Consider the following 15144-nt stretch of genomic DNA (forward strand, 5'->3'; position numbering starts at 1 on the left):
GACTCCGTCAAAATCACATTGTTGAACTATACAACAAAATTCATCAAAATAAGCACAAATGTTCTGCTGGTGAAACATCTTTGAAATCCGAAACATAAGTAATATAACATTGTTCATGAAGGATAATTTAAGCATGTTGTCAGTTTTAGAAACAGTATCTTCAATATTAAGTAGGTTTTGAGAATTAAAGGAGCAGTTCACACAAAAATGAAAATTCTTTCATCATTCACTCACCCTCAGGCCATCCCAAATTCTTATGATTGTCTTTCTTCTGCAGAACACAAACAAAGATATTTTCGGGAATGTATGTGGTGTTTTTGTCCATATAATATAAGTCAATGGGGTCCAAACGTTTCAAGCTCCAAAAAGGACAGAATAAAGGTAATCCATACAACGAGATGAGTTTAATCCCTGTCTTCTGAAGCGATGCGATCAGTTTTGGGTGAGAACAGACCAAAATGCTCAATGCCATACACGTGCTCTGCGCATGCGTTAAGCACGAGGGAGTGTAATTGAATTCAAATCATGATCACACCAAGGAGACGTCAAGATGTACAGTAAAAAAAACGTTACATTTAGGTCTTTTCTCACTCAAAAACAATTGTATCACTTCAGAAGACATTGATTAAACCACTCAAATCGTATAGATTACCTTTATGCTGCCTTTATGTCTTTTTTGAAAGTTTTTGACCCCATAGACTTGCATTGAATAAATATAAACACATTATACACATTTATGAAAATATCTGTTCAGCAGAAAAAGTAAGTCATACGAGTTTGAGACGTCATAAGGGTGAGTAAATAATAAGAGAATTATAATTTTTGGGTGAATTATTCCTTTAAATGTTCTTATAAGGTCTCTCAGACTCTGAATGCTGGGATATGTTCTGTGTGGCCAGTTTTGTAAATGAGTCTGTGTGTGTGTGTGTGTGTGTGTGTGTGTGTGTGTGTGTGTGTGTGTGTGTGTGTGTGTGTGTGTGTGTGAGAGAGAGAAAGAGAGAGAGAGAGAGAGAGAGTGTGTATGAGTGTTCTGTCCTAAAGAGTGTTTGTTGTCTTTGTCGTGTTTAGCAGCTGTGCACAGAAATGCTTCAGTGAGCCCACACAGGCCGCCCAGCATTCGTGCAGGATGTCAGAGCTTTCTTCCATCACGCTGTAAGTGTGTATGTTTGTGTGTGAATGTGTGTGTGAGAATGCGCATTTTGTGTGCTTTAGCCAACAAATGTGCATTTTTCCTTCTAAATTGAGAAATATTCAATGCTGATAGTTTTGTTGTCTTGTCTGTTGTTGTTGTTGTTGTTGTGTGTAGTTTCACCTGCTGGATAATCCAGCTAAAAACAGCTCAATGTAGTCGCTGTGTTTTAGAACTGGTTGTTTAAGGCAATCCAAACTGGTTTAAGTTACTGGGGAACTGGCTGTGCTGGCAGACCAGTTAATGGCTGTTTAACCCTTTAATGTATACCTCGGGTATTTAGTCACCCGGGACCTCATTCCACTATATATACGTCCTCATCCATTTTTTGGAGTTGTGTCCATACCTCGTCAGTATTCCTCAACCTTTCTCTTCTGAATAGTGTAACAAAACAAAACGTCATGGTTACTTTCATAACCTCCATTACCTGATGGAGGGAACGAGACGTTGTGTCGATGTAGTGACACTAGGGGTCACTCTTGGGAGCCCCAAACACACAAAACAATGAGAATTGGCGAGTGGAATTTGCATGCCACTCCCCCGGACATACGGGTATAAATGGAGCTGGTATCCAAACACTCATTCAGGTTTTGTGCTGAGGAGCTGAGACCATGTCCCGGCCATTTCAACGGGTAGTTCAGCATTGTGGCAAGAGGGACACAACGTCTCATTCCCTCCATCAGGGAACGGATGTTCCCTATCTGTCACTCACTCGACATTGTGTCGATGTAGTGACACTAGGGGTACCTATACAAAACGCCACAACTATCTGAACTGTGTTCCGTGAACTGGCGGTGTGTGACGGGCAGACCGCTGTTTGCCTCGTAGCCAGCACACCAGGCCATCACCTAACCTCCCCCAACGCTCTTATGAGCATCAAACGGTCCATCAGGAACAAGTCGACTGCCCAACTATAGGGACAGGCTATCCCAGCCGAGGCTTCTTTCCCTCTCTTTTCTCCCCAAAAAGAGTGGAATTTGTTAACTGACTGGGAGCCATAAGTGTCTGCATTGGGTATCCCTCCAAAGAGGAAGAAACCGCAGAGACCACACCTCGCCCAAAAAAAGGGGTGGGGGGGCATTTTGAGTGGAATACATCACATAGTCTTACCGAGTCTTGTCGGAAGTATGTCATGTGGAGAGGTCCCATGGTAGGTCGTACCCGAAGGGGGAGGAGTTTCTACAGAGCATGGCGACCGGGGGCAGAGGGGCATCTGCCCAAGAAAGACGCAGTTTGCCGACAGGGAAACGATTTTGCGGAAGATATCACATGGGGTTGCCTTCGGGGAACCAGCACATGTGGAGCACCTACCTCAGTACAGTTGCTCATTAGCGCACTTACTGGGCCGGTCAACGTGTTTCTCCACAAACTCAACTGCCAGAGGGATAAGGAGGAAAGTCATCCAGGGATCACAGCCTGTGAACACGACTGGGAGTCAAGAGCGCAAGTCTTCACCTCAAGGGAGGGGAAAGGTGCTATTCGCAAACGGTACACCCGGCCAGCTGTCCCGGGACTAACCTGCTCGTGCCTGCCAATACACGGGACAAAACCGGCTCAACCCGGAGATTGTAGAACCTCGCAAAGGTTTTGGGTGTTGCCCAGCCCTCTGCTCTGCAGATGTCTGCCAAAGAAGCGCCACTGGCCAGGGCCCAGAAGGCCGCCACACTCCTGGTAGAGTGGGCTCGTAACCCCGCAGGGGGTGGCACGTCCTGAGCCTGATATGTCATCGTGATGGCATCAATGACCCAGTGGGCGATCCTCTGTTTGGAGACAGCACTTCCTTTCCACTGTCCACCAAAGCAGACAAAGAGCTGCTCAGAGCTTCTAAGGCTCTGCGTGCGATCCAAATAAGATGCGTAAAGCTCGCACCGGACACAGCAACGCCAAGGCTGGGTCTGCCTGCTCCTGGGGCAGCGCTTGCAGGTTCACCACCTGATCCCTAAAAGGGGTCGTGGGAACCTTGGGCACATAGCCCGGTCGGGGTCTCAGGATCACGTGAGAGTAACCTGGACCGAACTCCAGGCACGATTCACTGACAGAGAACGCCTGCAGTTCCCCTACCCTTTTGATGGAAGTGAGCGCAGTCAGGAGGGCAGTCTTCAAAGAGAGAGCCTTAAGCTCAGCTGACTCCAAGGGCTCAAAGGGAGCTCCCTGTAGACCCCGAAGGACTACAGAGAGGTCCCACGAGGGGACGAGGTGCAGTCTGGAGGGATTCAACCTCCTAGGAACCTAATGATCAAGTCGTGCTTCCCCAAGTACTTACCATCTACTGCATTGAGATGAGCCAAAATAGCGGCTACATACACCTTCAAGGTGGATGGGGACAGCCGCCCCTCCAGCCTCTCCTGCATGAAGGAAAGCACCGATCCAACTGCACATCTCTGGTGGTCTTCGCGTCGGGAAGAACACCACTTAGCGAACAGATGCCACTCCAAGGCATACAGCGCCTCGTAGAGGGAGCCTTAGTCTGAGTGATCGTGTCCACCACCACGGGTGGTAGGCCACTTAAGTCTTCTGCGTCCCATCCAGGGGCCAGACATGGAGATTCCAGAGGTCTGGTCGCGGGTACCAGATGGTGCCCCATCCCTGAGAAAGAAGGTCCTTCCTCAGGGGAATTTGTCAGGGGGGGCTGTCACGAGGAGCGTGAGATCCGAGAACCACGTCTGGGTGGGCCAGTAGGTTGCTACTAGGACGACCTGCTCCTCGTCCTCCCTGAACTTGCACAGGGTTTGTGCAAGTAGGCTCACTGGGGGAAATGCATATTTGCGTAGTCCAGGGAGCCAGCTGTGTGCCAGCACATCTATACCGAGGGGTGCCTCGGTCAGGGCATACCAAAGCAGGCAGTGGGAGGATTCCCGGGAAGCAAACAGGTCTACCTGTGCTCAACTGAATCGACTCCAAATCAGCTGGACCACCTGAGGGTGGAGTCTCCACTCCAGGGTAACCTGACATGACAGCACGTCCGCTGCGGTGTTGAGGTCGCCCGGGATGTGAGTGGCTCATAGCAACTTGAGGTGCTGCTGACTCCAGAGGAGGAGACGCCGGGCAAGTTGTGACATGCAATGGGAGCGTAGACCACCTTGACGGTTGATGTACGCTACCGTCACTGTGTTGTCCATCCGGACCAACATGTGCTTGCCCTGGATCAACGGCCGGTACCTCCGCAGGGTGAGCAGTACTGCCAACAACTCTAGGCAGTTGATGTGCCAACGCAGTCGCGGGCCAGTCCAGGAGATGGCGGCTGTGTGCCATTGCATCAAGCACCCCAGCCCGTATTGGAGGTGTCTGTTGTAACCACGACGCACCTGGAGACCTGCTCTAGGGGAACCTCTGCCCGGGAAGCAAACAGGTCTACCTGTGCTCGACCAAATCGACTCCAAATCAGCTGGACCACCTGAGGGTGGAGTCTCCACTCCAGGGTAACCTGACATGACCGCGTGTCCGCTGCGGTGTTGAGGTTGCCTGGGATATGAGTGGCTCATAGCGACTTGAGGTGCTGCTGACTCCAGAGGAGGAGACGCAGGGCGAGTTGTGACATGCAATGGCCTGTGTGGGCGTGTTTGTGCTACAGCTGGGCACACGGGGGGGGGGTCCGCCGCTGGAGCGCCATACCTGCCAAAATGGGATGGTGGACGGTGGTCATGACGACGGCCGTGCGCACCGGATATGTGACCCAGGAGACGAGGGAACCATTCTTTTGTCAGGCTTTTGGGTGCCGCAGCCTCGTGGGCATGCGGCGACAAAAGATTCTTCTCCCAGCCCTCCACCGGGGGATGGAGTGGAGGCACCGCGAGAGCCTTATCCACCTGAGGGATCACCAAATACCCCCTGGCCGCTCCACCATCGAGGGTAGTGAGAGCGGGGAAGCTGAAAGACTGGGATCGGGCAGTAATAGGTACCTCCCACGATCTTGTCAGCTCCTCATGCACTTCCGGGAAGAAAGGAATGGGGGCGGGGCGTGGCCGGCGTCCCGAGCCCAGGAACCAATTGTCGAGCCGCGAGGGTTTAGGGGAGAGTGGACGGTTCCACTCTAGCCCGACGCTCGTGGCCACCCAGGAAAGCATGTCCATCATTTCCACGTCGGCGTGAGACTGGGTGACCATTCCCGATGGAGGAAGCCCAGCCGAAGCCTCTGCATCAGACTGGACGAGCCCGCTCTCTGATGCTGCACTCGATAACTCATCGTCTTCCCGAGTTCCAAACAAGAAGTCGAACTCGCGCTGAGACGAGCTGGCAGTCTCGTACGAGAGCCCAATCGGGGCAAGCGAGAGTGCTGGGGAATGGGAGGTCTGTGGGACCTCCCATTCTTACAAAAGCAAGCCGCGACCGCAACGATGCCATGGTCATGTTCTCGAAATTATGTAAATTGTGCATCTATTTAGACTCAAAACGTGCCTGAGAAAATACATTTGTGTAGCTCCTGTGTATCTTATGTGTAGATTATGTGTTATTTGTAGCTCAGTATGTGTTTGACAGCCAGTTGCGCCTCGAATCCGGTTCTAGATTTGTCCTGATTTGTTGCATTGTCTCTTTTATATATGAAAAATAAAACACCAAAATATATCAGAATATATTCTATTCTATTATTTTCTAATTGTCTTGAAAATTATTTGAACATTTGACACTATCAGGGCATTTGTAGATCCAGTTGTGATAGATATATGTGCCATGCTGCTAAAGACCCGAGGTATGTAATATTGTTTAACAAAATAACCATCCATTTAAAGGTAAAGTTGGTCAAGCTGGATTTTGGAACATGGTAGCTGGTTTGCTGCTGGTTCAAAATGGTCTACCAGCTCAACCAGGGCTCCAACAGCTTGTAGTTCAGCTGGTTGACCACTTTAACCAGCTTGGACCAGCTTGAACCAGTGACTATGTTCCAAAACACCTACAGCCTTGACTTGTAGGAGGAATTTCTAAAAGGACCATGGGGCTTTTTTTAACTTCTTGATGAGAACTAAATCCTTTATTGGGTAGTTGACATGGACATAAAAAAACGTTACTGCTCAAAGCTTGCTGTTTCATAACTCAGGAGACTTGCTCAGGAGATCTAATTTATTTTCTATCTAAGAATCAACTTTGTCTCAGATGTTTTACCTAAAATTCCTTTGAAAAAATTTAAATAGACACAAACTAGAAAATTGTTGACATATAGTCTTGTAAGAGAATAGAGAGCTATACAATTAATGTAGATAGCATAGCTCAGATCATTTGGTCTTGGAAGAATTTGATGAGAAATGTCTGAGTTCATATTAAAATCTCTTTTTGATTGCAGACTTTGGTATCAATGTTTGAGACATTGTTGAGATATCTTCTGAAACTCTCAACGAGACACATGTGAGATTACTGGAGCAGGATTGCCATAAACTTCAGCAAAAGTCTCCATTTGCTCTCCATTCAGTTTCATTGCTGCCTGGAAGAAACAACTGAGATATTAAGGCAACCTCATCTGTGATTTTGCAGGACGCTTAACATCATCTCTCTTCTTCTGATCTCCAGTGTATCACAGTAACTGTGTGTTGACATTATGAGAGAATCAACCAGCAGTTTGACACTCTGGTGTTTGCTGTGTGTTGACAGGCGTCTGGCGCGTTCAACCCTGCTCCTCATCCCTCTGTTTGGAATCCATTACACTGTGTTTGCCTTCTCCCCTGAGGATTTCAGCAAGAGGGAGAGACTGGTCTTTGAGCTGGGCCTGGGCTCCTTTCAGGTACTGAACTACAATTTGCATAGTAGCAACTTTATCTCTTTGTTTTAGTAACACCTCCATGGACACCATTGTTCTGTTCCAAAACTTACAGCCTACCTAAACAGTATTTTTTGGCATCAAAGGTGAGATCCTGACAGTAGGCAGCAAAATTATGCTGCCATTAAGATACTTTGTTGTGGCCAAATTGTATTACCAACATTATCTCATGAGTATTCGCAGCTATTCTTACATAAAATTTGCACATGAACATTGCACATTTGCTTACATTTGCAGAGACACTGAAACGTACAATTTTGACATATTGACAGAATCTAAAATGTAAACCATTTTATGTATAAACAAATTTAGATATGTACAAATGTTTGAGAATCCTAATTGAATCCAAGAAAATGAAGAAATTCATTGGTTGACTCTATTGTATTTACAATCAGTAAGATTAATTAAATGTTCAATGCCATCACACTTATTTAACACACTTGACACATTAACCTAATTTGACTTTATAATTAGGAATGTCCCAAAACCGATAATGGTATTGGAATCTATCCGATGCCACGTACTCATGCTCTTAAAAATGCTCCGATACCAAATAAACGATACCATCTCACGTACGAATATCATTACATAAACATTCAGCACACAAATTAAATCACGTCATGTCCTAGTGTGATTATTAAACTGCAAAGGCTGCAATTTAATGAGATAAACATATAGTTTGCATGTGCTGCGCGCTTCAAAGTAAATAGATCTTGTTTGAAAAATGTTTGAATGTAAATGTGAAGCCGGTAGCATTTACCAAGGAGCTCTAAAACACCATCGTGAGCATTGTGCACTCTGTTTGTAGCAGATGACTGTGAGCAGGGCGCTAATTCACTATGTAGCGCGCAGCACATACAGACTACATATTTGTTTAATGAAATATCAGCCTTTTGCGGTTGAATAATCACACTGGGTCACGTAGCAACCTGCTTTTCCAGAGGTGAGAACCTACCATCAATAACACACAGAAACTGAAAGGGCTTCACACAAAAATAAACGTTTTTGCCAAAATGAAAGATCAATTTAAAGGAAAATGTTGAAAAAAAGACTGATATGCAGCACTTTATTTGACAAAAATAACTCCAGTGTTGTATTTTGGATTGTGCTGTGAGGTTCTGTGTAAAAGTTCTTTATTTGATAAAAAAAAAAAAAAAGAATACAATAGTATGCTGAAAATTAAATGATCTGTTTTCATTTGATTACAGTTTTAATGTATTTATTTATTTAGACCATATTTTGATGATAAAATCAAAATAAACAGGAATGGTATCGTGAGTACCAAAAAGGAAGTTTTGGTACTCGTTCTCTAAAAAACTGTATTGTGACATCCGTAATTATAACAATGTTAATTATTTTTTGTTTGATTTCTGGTACTGTATAAAATTTATTAAGAAGGATTCCATAACTTTAACCAGGACTAAACTTTTAAAATAATTATTAAAATGATTAAAATATTTATTTTGTTTGCCGTGGAACACAAAAAGAGTTTTTATAGTATGCTGTGGCTCAAAAACATGAAATTCACCAAAAAAGCACCATAAAACAACCATAAAAGTAATCCATTCTATTCGTGTGCAGTAATCCAAGTATTCAGAAGCTATATGATAGCTTAGTGTGAGGAACAGACCCAAATGTAAGTATTTTTTCTGTGATTTTTGTCTCTATCTTGCCCTGCACTCATTTAACCCTTAAATGCATGGGTGTTTCGCCAAACATTATAACATACCTCAAATCTATAGCAACCCGGCACATATATCTATCAGAAATGGATCTACAAAATGCCCAGATAGTGACAAATTGATATGTTTTTACGTTTTATTTTTCATATACTGTATCAAAGAGATGATGCAACAAATATAGAACAGGATTTATTACTTCCACACTGAAATTACATGAGACGCAAATGGCTGTCAAACACATATTGAGCTACATATAACACACAAGCTACACATATGTATTTTCTCAATTCACTTTTTAAGTCTAAATAGATGCACAACTTACATAATTTCTGTGGTTCACCCAAATGACAATAGCCAAATCATGCTGTTCATGTGTTGCTATAGTTTACTTCCATGTTGCTTCTTTGTCAAATAACAATGTCATAAGTAAATCAAGTCAATCACTGACACATCAGCATCACCTTGAGTAAGAAATAGCATGTAAAATATTGATGTGAACATGCATATTGAATACCGATAATTCACCATTGTCACAGAGAAAATCAATGTGATATAGTTGTCATTTGTATGAATATAGTACTCAATCTTATTTTAATCAACAAAGAAATATATATTCTGTGATAGTAAACTTATTTAGATGTGAAATCTGATTTACAGTTTTTCTCAATCGCTTTGGCTCATTTTTTGAACAGTCTGTACATTCTCTAAACTGTAAGTGCAATTGTCACAACTGTTGTATGGGACATCATGTAAGTTTTGATGTATGGGACATCGCAACTCTAATGCATGTCTGCAAAATGTAGTAACTAACCCAAAACATTTAATTCATGCTTCAAAACCTAGTTATTGTGTCAGTAAATTGGCCAATGCCACCAAAATGAAAAGTTTGTTTGTCATTGTGAGCCGTACTGGTCAAATTGTTTCGATGTTTTTTCACCATGGCAGTCAACCCTGGAAATGTTTGTTATATACAAATTTCATTTTTGTTCTACATTTTTGTTGACACTGACTGCTTACTGTACTATACAAGAATGTCAGTTTTGTCTAGCTGAATGTTATTGTGTATCACTCTGTGCTTTTTAGATAACGATTTCAACTGTAGGTTAAATTTTACTGGGAAAAGTCAATACTGTACAATACTGTAGTACACAGAAAAAGGATACATTTATTTTACATTTATTTTTGTAGCAATGTGTTACATGTAAACAGAAAATTCAAATTTGCATGTCCATTTTCACACATTTCTTACATGCAAAGTCATATATAGTGAACAGAAAATTGCCACAAAATGACATCCATGCCAAAAAAAACAAACAAACAAAAAAAAAAAAAACCTGTAACTATGAAAAAACCTGCGGTAGGTAAAACAACAATAAACTGTACCTTCTCACACTACGTAACAAGAGGTGCACTAGCAACTGATGCTAGGGGCTGTAGCCTTTAGCCTCCTTGTTAGCACACCCGCCTCCCATGCCGGAGATGCCAGTTCGAGTCCTGTACAGAGCAGGTTGAACAGGAGCGTCACAATGGTGCCGTGACCCGGATGGGAGTGAGGTTTGGGGGGGGAGTGTAATGGTGGCCAACTGTTAGATAGCTGTGCAATGTGTATAAACCTCACTCTCCTGACCTCAAGAGGTGCACTAGCGACTGACACTAGAGGCTGTAGCCTTTAGCCTCCTTGTTAGCGCACCCGCCTCCCATGCCGGAGACACCGGTTCGAGTCCCCTATGGAGCGGGTAGAACAGGAGTGTCACAATGGTGCCATTAACCGGATGGGAGTGAGGTTTAGAGGGGTGAGTGTAACGGTGGCCAGCTGATAGATAGCTGTGCAATGTGTATAAACCTCACTCTCCTGACCTCAAGAGGTGCACTAGCGACTGAAGCTAGAGGCTGTAGCCTTTAGCCTCCTTGTTAGCGCACCTGCCTCCCATGCCGGAGACGCCGGTTTGTGTCCCGTACGGAGCGGGTAGAACAGGAGTGTCACAATGGTGTCGTGACCCGGATGGGAGTGAGGTTTAGAGGGGTGAGTGTAACGGTGGCCAGCTGATAGATAGCTCTGCAATGTGTATAAACCTCACTCTCCTGACCTCAAGAGGTGCACTAGCGACTGACACTAGGGACTGTAGCCTTTAGCCTCCTTGTTAGCGCACCCGCCTCCCATGCTGGAATTCAAATCTGGTGTGAACAAGAAATTAATTGTTCAGAGATTTGAACTTATTGTTTTGAAAACAAATAATTCTCATTCGAGAATTGAGCCAAAGTGATTGAGAAAAATTGTAATACGACACTATTACACATTTCTATACACTTTTGGTAATTAAGCGGCTATTAAATTGTGTGTATATATATATATATATATATATATATATATATATATATATATATATATATATATATATATATATGATTATTATTATTTGTTTATTTTTTTTTTGTTGCAATTTTGCCTTCTTTTTTTTTTTTTACTATTGAGAAGAGAACGGATGAGGAACACTAAAGAGGCATGGACATAACTCCAAAATATAGATGTGGTACAGGGGGTGGAATGAGTTCCCTGGTCACTAAAGATCCGATGTATGCATTAAAGGGTTAAACATTTAAAAAATGCCGCCTCAATAAGCGTTACAACAAAAAGTGCTATATTCCGTGTGATGTATATTTTTGAATGAGATATGACAGCACCTTCACAAGGAGAATATTTAACAACTTAAAGTCCACTCTTTGACTTCAAGCAAAGCTATTGTATGCCGTCAGAGCACTTAGAATGCTGCACATCATCGTTTGCCATTTGCCATTTTTTGCAATAATTCATTGTGATTGCATTTTTCTGCCTGCATTGTTTTATATTATAAAATGGTTAGGGTTTGGTTTAGGGGTATAGGTAGGATTAGCAGCTCAAAGTTTTCTATAAAATAATATATTGTAACTACAATTATTTTCACTGTATTAAGTTGAAAAGTGGATAGGTTTAGGGGTAGTGTGGGGTTAAGTGATCTGAAATATCTTTAAAGTAGTAATAAAGTAACTAAACAAATATATTTATATATGAAGGATTCAAAGCATGTTTTAACGTTTCTAAAGCTGTATATTCATAAAATAGTTTACTTTGTATTTGTATTATACATTTCAGCATCTGTCCAAATGTACAAAAATGTACTTTTAAATGTTACGCACAAATACAGTTGCTACGAATAGTAACTAGATCAGGCTGGTAATGCTATGTTCCACTTAAATTCGGATGTGGGATATTCCTACTTAATACATAAAATAACATTTATAGAACAAGAAAATGGCAGTACTTGCATGTGTTTTGCAAGTGTACAACTTTTGATAAAGATCATTTAATGTGTTTTACACTTCTGTCTGTAAAATGTGTTAGCTTAGCAACATGCTAAGCTAACGACTCTATTGGAATCAACTGTGTGTGCAGTCTTTGAAGGTAGCTGCAGTAGACAGTGAGGCTGATCACAAGGTTTCACATTTTGTCCGGTGGGTATATATTAAAAAACTCCAGTGTACATTAAAAATAATCTCTAACAAAATGTGAGGTGAGACATGTTCAGTGTTATGTGGCTTTGATCTTAATCAGATCACTGGCTGCTTACTAACCAAATCTTCACTTGAACTCTTCACAGGGGTTTGTGGTGGCCGTCCTGTACTGCTTTCTGAATGGAGAGGTAAGAGATTTTGTTTTGATATTCTTTGTAGTTCAAATTCATGGAATCAATTTGTTTTTTAAATTAATTTGATAGATTTTCTAGAATGTTGAATTTGCTTATAATACATTAAATCAAGACTCTCCAATTTAATAGTAGGCCTAACTCTCCAAAAAAAAAAAAAAAACAAAAAAAAAAAAATTGAAGAAAAGTTAATTCTAGTTACAACCAAGGAGTAAAAAAGACTGTAATGCTTTGTCCTAAACAGGTGTGGCCAGACATTTTGTGGATTGTTTGTTGTTGTCTTCTTTTTTAAATTTTTGTCACATTGAACTGGGTAGCCCCACCCACAGCACAATCTTATTGGTCCAGAATTAAACATAATTTATATCCTTATTGGCTGTGATTTTGTTGCTGCGTGCAGTATTTTGCTTTCACCGTGGACCAGTGTTTCCTGAACGTTCATGAAATCAGTCATTAACTACACTTGTTTAAATGATGTGAGGTTAAAGATACACATTTACGATGCAGTAATGAATATAAAATTTGCAAGGCAAGGTTATTTATATAGCACATTTCATACACAATGATAATTCAAAGTGCTTCACAGAAAAATAAATCAAAATATGAAATAAATATAAGTTATATATTTTATCGACATTAAAATATGTTACCAATATATGACATAATTACAACTTTTCTATAAAAATGTAATTAATAATTATAATAATGATAGCTATATATAGGGGCCATTGAAAAATAAGATTGTCTGAGATTATAAAAAAATGTAAAATCTTTAAAAAATCTCATTTAAAATGTGTTATATTTGTAGAAATGTAATCTTTGTGTCCATGTTGGTTTCATACATTTTTATTAATCATTTTATATAATTTTCTGAATAAATAAATACTATAAATAATGATGTAAAAGTCTCTAGTGGTGTGACCAAGAAAAACTTTGTACACAACTTAACTATTAATTTTAAAAAACGTTTTCAATCATATATTTCAAGGTGATTTGGGACAGTATGAAAATGCTAATAAAAACAAAAAGGAGTGATTTGTAAATTATATTCACACTTTGCTACATTATTTGATGTTTTACCTTGTGAATTTCATTGTTTGTTTGTTTTTTTAAATGTACAGTAATTTCAAATCAGATGATTAGAACACGCTCCAAAAAAGTTGAGACAGTCGAGTGTTCACCACTGTGAAACATCACCATTTCTTCTAATAACACTTATTAAGCATTTGGGCACTGAAGACACAAGTTTGTTAAGTTTAGAAAGTGGAATTTTCCCCCATTCATCCATTATGCAGATCTTCAGCTGCACAGTTGAATGGGGTCTTTGTTGCTGGATTGTGTGCTTCATAATGCACCACACATTCACAATTGGAGATGGTCAAGACTGCAGGCAGGCCAGTCTAGCACCTGAACTTCTGCTTATTCGGCCAGTATGTGGTTTGAAGTTGTCCTGCTGAAATTTCCAGGACGTCCCTGGAAAAGATGGTGCTGGATGGCAGTATATGCTGCTCCAAAGTTATTACATATTTGGCTGCATTAATGGTGCCCACACAGATGTGTGTGTTACCCATGCCATGGGCACTGACACACCCCTGGCACATACAGACACTGGCTTTTGGACCTGATGCTAATAACAGCTTGGATGTTCCTTTTCCTCTTTGGCCCAGAGAACACAACGGCTTTGTTTTTCAAAAACTATTTGAAATGTGGTCTCATCAGACCAAAAAACACAGATCCACTGTTCTACTTTCCATCTAAGATGAGACCGAGCCCAGAGAAGTCGGCAGCGCTTCTGGACAGTGTTGATGTATGGCTTCTGCTTTGCATAGTAAAGTCTTAACTTGCATCTGTGGATGCAGCGGCGAATGGTGTTGACTACCAAACATTGTTCTCAAAGTGCTGGATTATTTGCAGAAGCATCTGTTGGCAAATTGACAAGTCTTGAACGATCCTTGCTCGTGAAGGACTAGGCTGTTCCCTATCTGTCACTCACTCTACGTTGTGTCGATGTAGTGACACTAGGGGTCACTCTTGGGAGCCCCAAACACCTCTGCTTTTTGAAAAAAGGCCAATGGGCCAGTGGCTCCTGGGGCATATGCCATCCTCAGCGGTGGCCACACTGCTCGGGTAGATGCATATGAGACCACTTCAGCACTAGCTTCAGACTCGAGTCCCGAGATGGGCATGGCACCGCAGGACACATCGCGTGGTCATCATGCCGATCTGTCACCGCCTCTTCAGCCCTTCAGACTGACCTTGCATTTCTACGGGCAGGGGTTCCCCTAGAGCAGGTCTCCAGGCACGTCGTGGTTACGACAGATGCCTCCAAGACGGGCTGGGGCACCCAGCCGCCGGCTCCTGGACTGGCCCGCGGCTGTTTTAGCACATCAACTGCATCGAGTTGTTGGCAGTACTGCTCGCCCTACGGAGGTTCCGGCCGTTGATCCAGGGCAAGCACGTGTTGGTCCGCACAGACAACACAGCGACGGTAGTGTACATCAACCGTCAAGGTGGTCTACGCTCCCGTTGCATGTCACAACTCGCCCACTGTCTCCTCCTCTGGGGTCTGCAGCGCCTCAAGTCACTGCAAGCCACTCACATCCCGGGCAACCTCAACACCGCGGCGGACGTGCTGTCATGACAGGCTACGCTCAGGGGAGAGTGGAGACTCCACCCCCAGGTGGTCCAGCTGATTTGGAGTCGATTCGGTCGAGCACAGGTAGACCTGTTTGCTTCCCGGGAATCCTCCCACTGCCCGCTTTGGTAAGCCCTGACCAAGGCACCCCTCGGTATAGACGCACTGGCACACAGCTGGCCCCCGGGATTATGCAAATATGCATTTCCCCC

At 42.7% G+C, this 15144-nt stretch overlaps 1 protein-coding gene across 4 annotated transcripts in view; it reads left to right on the plus strand.

Annotated features, from left to right (window-relative positions):
- Positions 1–15144, plus strand: part of adcyap1r1a (adenylate cyclase activating polypeptide 1a (pituitary) receptor type I) — a 62081-nt gene that overhangs the window by 38342 nt on the left and 8595 nt on the right. For 2 of the 4 annotated variants that reach the window (XM_051701707.1, XM_051701708.1), the window contains exons 12-14: positions 1069–1152; positions 6770–6899; positions 12253–12294. In XM_051701707.1, the coding sequence (XP_051557667.1) occupies positions 1069–1152; positions 6770–6899; positions 12253–12294 (256 nt within the window). The remainder of the gene's footprint in view (positions 1–1068; positions 1153–6769; positions 6900–12252; positions 12295–15144) is intronic. The other 2 variants (XM_051701709.1, XM_051701710.1) reach the window with 1 other exon arrangement.

Source organism: Myxocyprinus asiaticus, chromosome 6 (genome assembly GCF_019703515.2).
Source record: "Myxocyprinus asiaticus isolate MX2 ecotype Aquarium Trade chromosome 6, UBuf_Myxa_2, whole genome shotgun sequence".
In the NCBI taxonomy this organism is placed as follows: domain Eukaryota; kingdom Metazoa; phylum Chordata; class Actinopteri; order Cypriniformes; family Catostomidae; genus Myxocyprinus; species Myxocyprinus asiaticus.